Source organism: Clarias gariepinus, chromosome 3, assembly GCF_024256425.1.
Source record: "Clarias gariepinus isolate MV-2021 ecotype Netherlands chromosome 3, CGAR_prim_01v2, whole genome shotgun sequence".
In the NCBI taxonomy this organism is placed as follows: domain Eukaryota; kingdom Metazoa; phylum Chordata; class Actinopteri; order Siluriformes; family Clariidae; genus Clarias; species Clarias gariepinus.
In genome coordinates this window covers 16,928,233-16,940,225 of record NC_071102.1, presented here as the reverse complement: position 1 = coordinate 16,940,225, position 11,993 = coordinate 16,928,233, and the positions used below count along the sequence as shown (strand labels likewise).

Here is an 11,993-nt window from a genome sequence, read left to right as displayed (position 1 = left end):
CTGTATCAGCATTTTGTAACAGTTTTCCATAGCAGGAATTAAAAGTTCTTGGTTTTGCTATAATGTAAGTGATAACAAGAACTGACTCATCTCACATACTATAAAAAATAAAAATACAAGCTGTTGTCTGCTTTTAATTGTTAACAGGAGTAAGAGAAATTTAAAAAAATGTTGTTACTGGCAAGTCGTTACCTTAAATGTTACCATAAAATGTTTTATTCCCTGTTTAATAACTGAACATTTTCTAATTACTTTCATTACATTCTTGACATTCAAACTAGCGGTGTTATTTCTTTTCTTTTTTTCCCTCTTTGCTTAAACTGCCAACATTGGAGTAATGTACGGAAGAAAGCAAGACGTCTCCTAAACCCTTGTCAGCTTGCACACGATCTCAGCTGTAGCCAGTTTTCTTTGTGAATTATCACTGACCTGTGAGAGCTATCGCTTTGATCCAGGCAGTCATCTGGAGCTCTTTATGTGTACACTTAATGTTGCTTCAGCTTGAGCATAGACAGAAAGGGAATAAAGCATGTTTTGTGATTTAGTGACACTTCTCTTAGAAGAGAAACAAATCCTATTTGGATGCAACAGAGAAAGAGCAAAATGAATCTTTATAATGCTGGAGACATGGGTTTAGGGTTAGTGTGAGACTGTTAAGTAGAATAAATCTGACTTTGACGTTAAAGCTAAAAATAATCTGATGAGCTTTAATGTAATCAGTGATATTATTATTCCAGGTTGAAGCCCACGTACATGTCTGTCTGTCTGTCTGTCTGTCTTAAGTACAACAGAACTCTGTCTAACTTATTAATACAAAGAAATAAAATTTGGTAAGTTTGAGTATCTTATGTCTTGTTTACGCCAAGTTGTGCTTCTTTCATTGTCAGCCAAATACACTCCCTGTTAGGTAATCAGAAAGTGAATCATAGATAAGAAACTAATCCCAGTAAAATCATTCTGGTTAGTTTTTCTATTTTATATATATAATGGTGCAGGTGTGTGTTTACATTGAGGGAGTAGTGCATTAATAGCTTGTTTTAAAGTAGATTATGAAATCTGGCACATAACTGTTTATAACATCCCTTTTACTCAACAGTGACAGACTGTCTGTCTGAAGATTTTCTGAGACTGGTTTTGGGTCCTTCAATGTATGAAACGTTCTGAAGATATCATTCAAAGAGCGAGTTTTGACCAATGTACAGTCAAAACCTTTTTTTAAAAAACATTAAATAGATAATAAAATTATGGTGTTACAGTATATATATTTATATAGCAATTATGTACTGTAGTAGGGCCAATCCGTGCCAGAGGGACATTTTAACACATAACACTGGGCTTGTTTTAACAACGTTTGCTCAAACGACCCGCGTTTTATCTCATACTAAACATTTCCTGAGGCTGGTTTCTGATCCTCCAATGTATGTAACATAAAGATATCATTGAAAGAACGAGTTCTGAACAATATACAGACAAAATCTTTTATTTATGATGATAATTGGTAACAAATAATTAATTACTTCTCTCTTTTCTTTAGGATGTAGAAGCGGAATTTCCAGACTTTTCCATTGTTCGACAAGGTGTCTAATGACATCATGGGCAAAACAGCCCAGAAAGGTAATCATTGCTTCATCATTTCTTTGTAAGTTTATTTAAAATGCAACTCTAATTTTACTGTATATTTGGTTTCTTTCACAGACAAAAAAGATGTTACACAAGAGAAGCCGAGGGGTACCAGCGATGTCCCTACTCCTCTCCAGACTACAAACAGTGGTACAGTACTTTAAGTCTTTATGAGTTTAAATAGCCTTCACTGTATGCTTGTTGCACTCTCTCTTGGTTGTTCCTCAGAACCATTCAACTGGGAGGATTACTTAAAGACGACTACCTCTGTGCCAGCACCCCCCAACTGTTTTAGACAGGTACAGTATGAGCCATTCAGTGTATGTCCTACATTTATATAATTTCGATGTTCTGCTTAACATGATAACGACCTTGTACAGGACAAGCTGTATAATGAGTTTACCCAAAAATAAATTTACACCGTAATGTCTTTCTTAAAACAATCTTTTCAGTCCAGGATTGCTCCTCCGAATGATTTCAACGTGGGTATGAAAGTGGAGACATACGATCCTCGGAACGCTTCCTCCGTATGTATCGCCACTGTGATGGGGCTGATGGGAGCACGACTGCGTCTGCGGTTGGATGGCAGCGACAGCACCAATGACTTCTGGCGGCTGGTCGACTCTTCAGATATTCAGCCAGTTGGCACGTGTGAGAAGAGTGGAGACATGCTGCAGCCACCACTAGGTAAGATTTCCATCTCATACAATGTCCCAAAGGTGTTTGGGAAAGAAATGTTTCTTTGTGGAAGAAGTCATCAGTGTTAGTACTTTAGAGCGGTCAGAGATAAAGCACTTCAATAGCTATAATAGCCCTTCAAAAGCACTTCACTTGATTGTGCTCTATCTAAGCTTGGTTTGAGACAGAGGCTCTCCATAGAGCCACATAGTGATAATAATTTATAACTATAATGAATTATTGTGTAATTAGTAATGCTGTTTCGCTTCTTCTTAGGTTTCAGAATGAATGCGTCATCCTGGCCTATGTTCCTCTTAAGAACCTTAAATGGAGCGGAAATAGCACCGGCCTCCGCATTTAAAAAGGTAAATTTATTTGAACGGCAGTGACATTGGTTTTATTTCTACCTGAAGCAGTATACAATTTAAATTAAATTACACCAAATACCAATAATAAACTTTTTTTTGTTCAGGATATATTACTTTAATATGTACATGCGGTGTCCTCACTTACTGTCAATTTACACCTTTTAGGTATGTCTTATAAAAACATTTTAAATTGTTTCCTTTTTGTGAGGTGTCACAGTGGCTTAGTGGTTAGCAATGTCGCCTTGCACCTCCGGGGTCTGGGTACCGATTGAGGGTTGATTCCGGGTGATAGTTGATTCCCGACATCTGTTTGCATGCAGTTTGCTTGTTTCCCACAGTCCAAAGACATGCAGGGTAGGCTAATTGGCTTTTCTCAAATCGCCTGTAGTGTGTGAATAACAGTGGGGCAAAAAAGTATTTAGTCAGCCACTAATTGTGCACATAAAAAAGATGAGAGAGGCCTGTAATTTTCATCATAGGTATACCACAACTATAAGCGGAAAAAATTAGAAGAAAAATCCAGAAAATTACATTGTAGGATTTTTAATGAATTAATTGGTAAATTCCTCGGTAAGATAATTATTTGATCACCTACAAACAAGCAAGATTTCTGGCTCTCACAGACCTGTAACTTCTTCATTAAGAGACTCCTCTATCCTCTACTCGTTACCTGTATTAAAGGCATCTGTTTGAACTCATTATCAGTATAAAAGACACCTGTCCTCAACCTCAAACAGTCACACTCCAAACTCCACTATGGACAAGACCAAAGAGCTGTCAAAGGACACCAGAAACAAAATTGTAGACCTGCACCAGGCTGGGAAAACTGAATCTGCCATAGGTGAGCAGCTTGGTGTGAAGAAATTAACAGTGGGAGCAAATATAAAAAAATGGAAGACATACAAGACAACTGATAATCTCCCTGGATCTGGGGCTCCACGCAAGATCGCACCCCATGGGGTCAAAATAATAAACTGTGAGCAAAATCCCAGAACCACATGGGGGGGACCTAGTGAATGACCTGCAGAGAGCTGGGACCAAAGTAGTGTGTTAAAAAATCCTGCAAGGCCAGACGTGTCCCCCTGCTTAAGCCAGTACATGTCCAGGTCCGTCTGAAGTTTGCTAGAGAACATTTGGATGATCCAGAAGAGGATTGGGTGAATGTCATATAGTCAGATGAAACCAAAATAGAACTTCGTGTTTGGAGGAGAAAGAATGCTGAGTTGCATCCAAAGAACACCATACCTACTGTGAAGCATGGAGGTGGAAACATCATGCTTTGGGGCTGTTTTTCTGCAAAGGGACCAGGACGACTGACCCCTGTAAAGGAAAGAATGAATGAGGCCATGTATCATGAGATTTTGAGTGAAAACCTTCTTCCATCAGCAAGGGCATTGAAGATGAAACGTGGCTGGGTCTTTCAACATGACAATGATCCCAAACACACCACCCGGGCAACGAAAGAGTGACTTCGTAAGAAGCATTTCAAGGTCCTGGAGTGGCCTATAGCCAGTCTCCAGATCTCAATCTTTGGAGGGAGTTGAAAGTCCGTGTTGCCCAGCGACAGCCCCAAAACATCACTGCTCTAGAGGAGATCTGCATGGAGGAATGGGCCAAAATACCAGCAACAGTGTGTGAAAAACTATATACATTTGTATGTTTAGATATAATCATTTCAACTTAGCGTATAACTTTTAACGTTTGTAGAAAATAAAAGACATAATTGAGTTTTAAAGGAGCAAATTACTGTAGGTCTCTAGACCATTTGTCAATATTTTTACTAAATTTTGTACACACAATTTTAAAAGATGACAGAAATAAATTAAAAATGTTTTGGAGCATGGCTCCCCTGATCACATTAGTTGTTTAAATAACTTTTAATAAAAGTTTTTACATTTTTTTTATTTCTTTTAGAAAATGATTTTTTTTTCTTTTCTTTAATCGTGCTAAAATTTGCACTTTAAGACCTGAATCCTGTGATTTTGCAATGAATATATTAGTTTTTATTGATAGTATTATTTAAGGCATATCATTTAGTATTTTAATATTTTAATGAGTTATGCATTAGAAAGAGAATGTCAAGTAAGAATGTCAGTAATTAAATATACAAGCGAGCTACGAAACTCTAAACTAACTGGCTATTAGAGTCATTCCTAAATCCTTTTTCTTTTGTTTTTTTTTTGTGTAAAATCATAATAAAAATCATCTGATTGTAGCAGGTCTCAGTATTAGAAAAACATAACCTCAGAGGGACAACATTTAACTTTGTTCACCATGACATTTATTTAACAAAAGGGGCGATAGCTTCTAATCTGCTGTACTTCCCAGAAGTGGATTTTTCAGCACATTCACCCCAATGATTCGAAGCACACCATGAGTCTATTGGAGAATGGCTGAAAAATCAATCAATCAATGTTTTAGAATGGCCTAGTCAAAGTCCAGACTTCAACTCAACTGTAATGCTTTGGTGGGATAGGGGAATACCAAAACAACTCAATGAATTGAAGCAATGCTGTAAAGACGAATAGGCCAAAACGATGAGAGACAGATAAAGTCATACAGGAAGGAAGTGTTATTGCTACTAAAAGTGGACCTAGAGGCTATTGAATCATGAGGGAACTTGTTATTAATTACATTTTTGGCTCCATTTTAGTCAAATAAATAAGGGCATGATGAAAAATGTTACAGTATATATTGCTGTTTGTTTGAAGTCCAGTACTAAGACACACTACGATAAGATGATTTTTATTATGTTGTAACAAAAAATGTCAAAGTACTGTACAGTATTTGGACTTAATAGTGTGTGACAACTGCCATATTTGCTGTGCTTTTTTGAATGTAAGCAATTTTAATACCACTACAATAAAATGCACAATTTGTTGCTCTTCATTCTATATAATGTGTTCTTTAAAGATGTTGCAAGTGAAATCATGCACAGAAAACAAATCAAATTTAAGTGCAATGCTGGTCCAGCACTCATGTCTATATCATCACTTTAAGTTTTTTTAATGCTTATATTCGGTGATCATAATAATTTCTATGGGGATGATATTTTAGCACTCATATACTGTACTATAGCCCTGTACTTAGTACATGTTAAAGGCGCCTTAATTTTTACTCTTGTTTTGATTTGTAAGGAGCCACTCAAGCCGTTGCAAAACCAGTTCAAAGTGGGCATGAAGCTGGAAGCCGTGGACAGAAAGAACCCGAGCCTGATCTGCCCCGCCACCGTCGGACAGGTGCGTGGAGATGAGATTTTCATCATGTTCGATGGCTGGCGTGGAGCATTCGACTACTGGTGCAAGTACTTCTCCAGGGACATCTTCCCCATCGGCTGGTGTCACCTGACCAGCCACAGCCTCCAGCCACCTGGTACCAGCTGTGAGTACTTGCTTTTCACTAGATGGCGCAAAAGCTTTGATTTGACTTTTTAGGGGTTGACACTTACTCTGATCTTGTAGCCGAATGGGCAAAATAAGCATGTCTGTTGCAAAGCAAAAAATATGAAGTAATCTAGCATCGTATTTAAATTTCTCTTTTATATATTATTATTTTTTATATCTCTTTTTTAAATTTATATTGTTCGAATGTGTAGAATTTTGTCACCATTCGTTTAAAACACATTTAAGAATTATTGTGTATTATTATTAAGTGATTATTTTATTATTTACATTAAATAATTACCCCATAATATAAATTTCTTTTAGCTAAATATGATGAATGTGCATAATTATATTTAATGTGGTTGAATGACAAATTAGTTCCTTTTTTTTAATAACAGGTATCAAAAAGTCCTCTTCTCTTTTTGTAGAAAGATAAAGGGCTCTTTACAGAAACTTTACACATTCAAGTACACATTTTGTATGTGTTTTGTGTATGTGGAGTTTCTTACTTTAGAATCATTAAACAAGAGCATTTTTTTTGCCTTCCAGCTGTCATTCACAGTTGCTTTTTACAGAAAAAGATAATCAATACCTTCTTTCGGAAATGTAACAATACTGTGGTATCAAAGAGACAGTCCTCAAGTCAGTTATTTAGGTGTTCCAAACTCTTGTGTCACTTTTTATATATACATATTTATATATAATATGATATAATATATATTATATATACAGTATATAAAGTGACACAAGAGTTTATATAATACATATAATTAAATATAAATATTATTCTTATATATAGTTCATATACAAATTATATATAATTTGTCACAATAAGCTATAATAATTAATAATATGAAGCACCAACAATTTCCTGATTTAAGCAAGTATCAGATTTTTTTAAAATAAATAAGCACAACTGGCACATAAAATCACTGTATCTTGTTTATATCACTAATAATCATGCCGATAAGGTGTTTCTTAAAACCCAACATTCAAAAATCAGCTATTTATAACTTATACACCATATATTTAATAATGCAACAATTAAAAAGTACAATATAGTTGTGAACATTTGTGAACCCCAGTAATAAAATTAAAAGTATTTCAGTGCTTCAGTGCATAAGCTGATCCGCTGATATTGTGTTCTGCACTTATAAACAATTAATGTACCAATATATTTAATATCTTGATTAATACTAATTATTATACAAAATTATTAATTAAAAACAAGGTTTTAGGCTGAACATATTCATGCAACCATCTTGTTTTCCATGCGCTGGAAAAAGATGCAGGTATCAAGCAAAATTTAACCGTGTCAAATATTCAAGTTGAACAAAAATTTTAAATGGAAAATAATCTGTTTAAATAGAAATGAGTACATTACAAACTTTGGTTCATTTCAGTAAAATAGACCTAATACCAATACCTCTTGTACCACAATACCAATCTTATTACTATTAGTATTATTGTTATGAATATGATTTTTTGGAGTGTATGTGACCTACTGAGATGTGATGTCTTTGAAATTCGAGATCAGCAGTTTCTGAATGACTTAATGGTTACAGAGATCACACTCATTCACTATTTTGATGTTTTTTGTTAGCCAAAAAATGGGTACAGTACATACTTCAAAATTTAAAATATATACGCCTCTCTTCTGACAATCACATGATCGCCTCAACGATAGTGCGACTCCTGAAATCTTTTGAGGAAACTTACTACTACACATTGCTGTCAGAATTTAGTTTGAAGTTTAAAAAAGAGCATAGATAATAACTTTTAAAGTGTGTATACATTTTTTGGCTGACTCTGTACACACTGGACTTCAAACACAAACCAACTTCTTGTTTCAGTTCCTCTCCACTCTTCCCCCAAATTCAGCTGAGAACATGATTTTCAAATGCAATGCAAAATTCACTTTCATGTGAAAAAGATGACTTTGGGTCAATGTCCTGTTCTTTATCTCCTTAGCCCTTCTGACATCGTCTCTCAAGGAGTAGCTTGATACTATCATTTTAACAGTTTTAGCCGAGTTCCTGAAGGTGTCTGTACACGATGTCTCTTGATAAACTGACTCCATCCTCACTCCACTCTTTGCTCACTTCACTGCTCTTCCAAGTTCTTTATTGTAAAGGTTTTGCTTGACAGTTTTTCTGAAGAAAATAAAAATAAAACAAAAAAGACATGAAATAATTCACTTTAATGAATCTAGAATATATAAGAGTTTTGTTTTTTGAATGAAATTACAAAATAGAATTAAAATTTTTCCCAGGTATAGATTTTTAGATGCACTGTGTATATGTAATCCTAAATACAGGAATATAAAAAAAACAACAAAAAAAAAAACAGGAGTCCCAAAGTTTATATTAATTACTGATTAATTCAATATGCTTTAATATGAATAACTGAATAGCAATTGTTTAAGGGTATTATTACTTAATTAATTTATTTTTGCATCATCAGCTACAAGCCTTTTCCTGTAACTTGCAAAATTTCTGCCGTAGGCGTTATTTTCTTATTGGCAGCCGCTGTGTGACTTAGTCTGGGCTCATAGGAAAATATTAGTTACTGAGTTGTAACTAGGACTTTGTAAAGGTTATGGAAATTGTACCTTGTATCTCCGTGTTTGACTTCTTGTCCTTCTCATTCATATTATATTATATTATATTATATTATATTATATTATATTATATTATATTATATTATATTATATTATATTATATTATATTATATTATATTATATTATATTATATTATATTATATGCATATGTAAAACAACTCCCTTTAAGACATGAATATTTCTCTAAAATTGCGGATTTTATCAGAATCCGGATCAGAATCAAGTTTATTGGCCAAGTACTGTATGTTGACACGCACAAGGAATGTGATTCCGGCTGTTGGGAACTCACCAAAAGTACAGACATACAGAATGACACTGAACATTCTGTCTCTAGACAAGACACATCTACAGGAAATACACATGATTTTGGAATTATAGAGATTAAATAAAAGACGGAGTATGTACTGTAACAAATCAGCGGTGTACAGAAAGTGAGTGTGCATGCCAGTGCAAATAACAAAAAAGTGGTGTGTATCACATATAATAAGGAAGTTGTTTTTTTTACTGTTTGTACAATACACAATATACAGTACAAGATGTGTAAGTAGTGCAAATAACAGTGATGTGTGTCACATACTGTATGTGGATGTAGTGAACTGACTGACTGTTCTTCCAATACAGTATTTGCAGATGTGAATTAGTGTGTATAAAGTATGTAAAAGCATGTTGGTGTTTCAAAACAGCAGACTGCATATAATGAGTGTCAACTGTTAATGAGGGACTGTTCATTAGGGAACAATTTCTATGTGCAGCAGTTTTGGTGTATAAGGTTCTGTAGCACCTGCCAGAATGTAGGAGGTTGAAAAAGGGTTGTGTTCAGGGTGTAAGGGTTCTGTTGTGATTTTTATCTGCCTGATTCCTACTTCTTGTAGAGTACAAGTCAAGGAGAATGGGCAGGGGAACACTAATTACTTTTGTATGTAAGTCATTACAGCCTTATAAAATAAAGTGATGGAATTCTGATGTTCTCAATAGAAAATACTCTATGTTGGAAAACGATAAGTGCTGTGAAGTATTTGCCCCTTCCTGAATTTTTTTATTCCTTTTTTTTGCACATTTGTCACAATTAAATGATCAAGATCATCAAACAAATTTTATTAATGCAGGCAAATACAAAGTGCACAGTTTTTAAGTGATGATTTCATTTATTTAGTGAAAAAAGCTGTCCAAACAAATGCATTTATACATTTATCATTTTGTATTAACGCTGGCTATTTTTGTATAATATTGAAATTTGTTTCATGACCTATGAAACAATATTTAATTGTGACAAATCAGGCAAATACTAGCACTGAATATTGTGGCATTAATCAGCATTTAGCACAGGCAGTCCCCTACATAGTGGCTTTAATACTTAGGACACATGGTTAAATTGTTCTTTTGTATTCTAATATTAGTCTGTGATAATATACAGAAACACATCGCATTTACAAAAAAAATAAAAAATCACAAAAATGATCTATAATAATAACAACTTACTCATGATTATGAATTAATATTTCAAGTTAATAAGTCAAACCATTATTATGAGTTAATAAGTCATAAATATAAGAAGTTTTTCTTTTGTGAATACAATGCACTTCCATTATAGTAGACTAATTTTACTAATTTAATCTTTAAAATACTTTAATCAGATTTTCTAAATAAACCTTTCGTTAGGTGTTCAGTTGAAAAAAGTCCAGACTAATTCAGCAGATGACGTGCCTTCTTTCAAAATTTGTGAGTAATTCAAAGTGCTTTTCAAACCATTAATTATTCATGTCATAATTATTTAATGACAGGTGGTTGTTTAAAAAGAATGCAGTGGACTTCTGTCCTTATATTTACAATCTTTAGACTGTAAATCAGTGATAAGATACTGTATCCTTACATAAATGAAGAAATAATATACTCAGCAAAAAAAGTCCTTTTTCAGGACTGTGTATTTCAATAATAATGTTGTAAAAATCCAAATAACTTTAAACAATGTTTAAAGATAATAACAATGTTTTCCATGCATGTTCAATTAACCATAATCAATTAATTAACATGCACCTGTGGAATGGTCGTTAAGACCTTAACAGCTTACAGAAAGTAGGCATTTAAGGCCACAGTTCTAAAAACGCAGGACACTAAAGAGACTTGACTACCGACTGTGAAAAACACCCAAAGAAAGATGCCCAGGGTCCCTGCTCATCTGCGTAAACGTGCATTAGGCATGCTGCAGGGAGGCATGAGGACTGCTGATGTGGCTAGGGCAAATTGCCATGTCCGTGAGACGCCCTAAGACAGCGCTACAGGGAGACAGGAAGGACAGCTGATCATCCTCATAGTGGAAGACCACGTCTAACAACACCTGCACAGGATCGCTACATCCGAATATCACACCTGCGTGACAGGTACAGGATGGCCACAACAACTGCCCGAGTCACACCAGAAACACACAATCCCTCCATCAGTGCTCAGACTGTCCGCAATAGGCAGTCCATGAGGAGGAGATGCACTGCAGTACTTCAAGCAGCTGGTGGCCACACCAGATACTGACTGGTACTTTTGATTTTAAGCCTCCCTTCATTCAGGGACACATTGTGAAACATTTTCAGTTTATGTCTTATGGCGTTGACTCTTTTAGTGTTCATACAAATATTTACACATTAAGTTTACTGAAAGTAAAAACAGTTGAAAGTCAGAGGACCTTTCTTTTTTTGCTGAGTATATATAGATAATCTTCTTATTATTACAGATCTCATTACCTCACTGAAATAGAGAAACTGTCTTATCGAAACCAAAGGCCTGGACACTAAATCTTTTTAATGGCGTATGCTTAGCAGGCTACACTTAGTACACATTCTTGGCAGAGTTGCACACATCAGTGTCTCCCAGCGGGACGTAAATCAGGAGCGCACGGCTTTATCTCTGCCTGCTGGCCCCGTGCTTGAACGGTTCCTTAAGCGCAAACGGGGGTAATTGATGTGAACTGACCATAACATGTAGAGTGTGATGGATGGCGATGGTGGTCATGTGTGTCTTGTAGGCTCCGTATCAGTTCTTCCTCCTTTGAGCAATTTGCAACACTTCCTGCAGTTTTTCTTTCTTTTTTTCTTTTCAGCTGATAGTGAAGGAAGCAATGAGTGACAAAAAGAATGCAGTTTAAAAGTTGCCCCTCTTGGTTTCACTTGTTAATAGATTTTAGACTTACTGTAGAATCGTGGATGTGTATATGAAGTCATATACTAATTGACTGCTTTTAGTCAGAATAATGATGTTGTAATTTATGCACCGATTCCTTAGCTGTGAGTGTAAATGCACTCTGAATATTTTTTTATTGGCATCATTCTGTGCCAT

At 35.1% G+C, this 11,993-nt stretch overlaps 1 protein-coding gene across 1 annotated transcript in view; it reads left to right on the top strand.

Moving 5' to 3' along the window:
• The first annotated feature begins 1,562 nt into the window (after positions 1-1,562).
• Positions 1,563-11,993, top strand: part of scml2 (Scm polycomb group protein like 2) — a 30,361-nt gene continuing 19,930 nt past the window's right edge. Inside the window, exons 1-6 of the mRNA XM_053493355.1 lie at positions 1,563-1,614; positions 1,696-1,770; positions 1,849-1,919; positions 2,073-2,307; positions 2,575-2,663; positions 5,804-6,047. Coding sequence (XP_053349330.1) covers positions 1,593-1,614; positions 1,696-1,770; positions 1,849-1,919; positions 2,073-2,307; positions 2,575-2,663; positions 5,804-6,047 — 736 coding nt within the window. The 5' untranslated portion in view covers positions 1,563-1,592. The remainder of the gene's footprint in view (positions 1,615-1,695; positions 1,771-1,848; positions 1,920-2,072; positions 2,308-2,574; positions 2,664-5,803; positions 6,048-11,993) is intronic.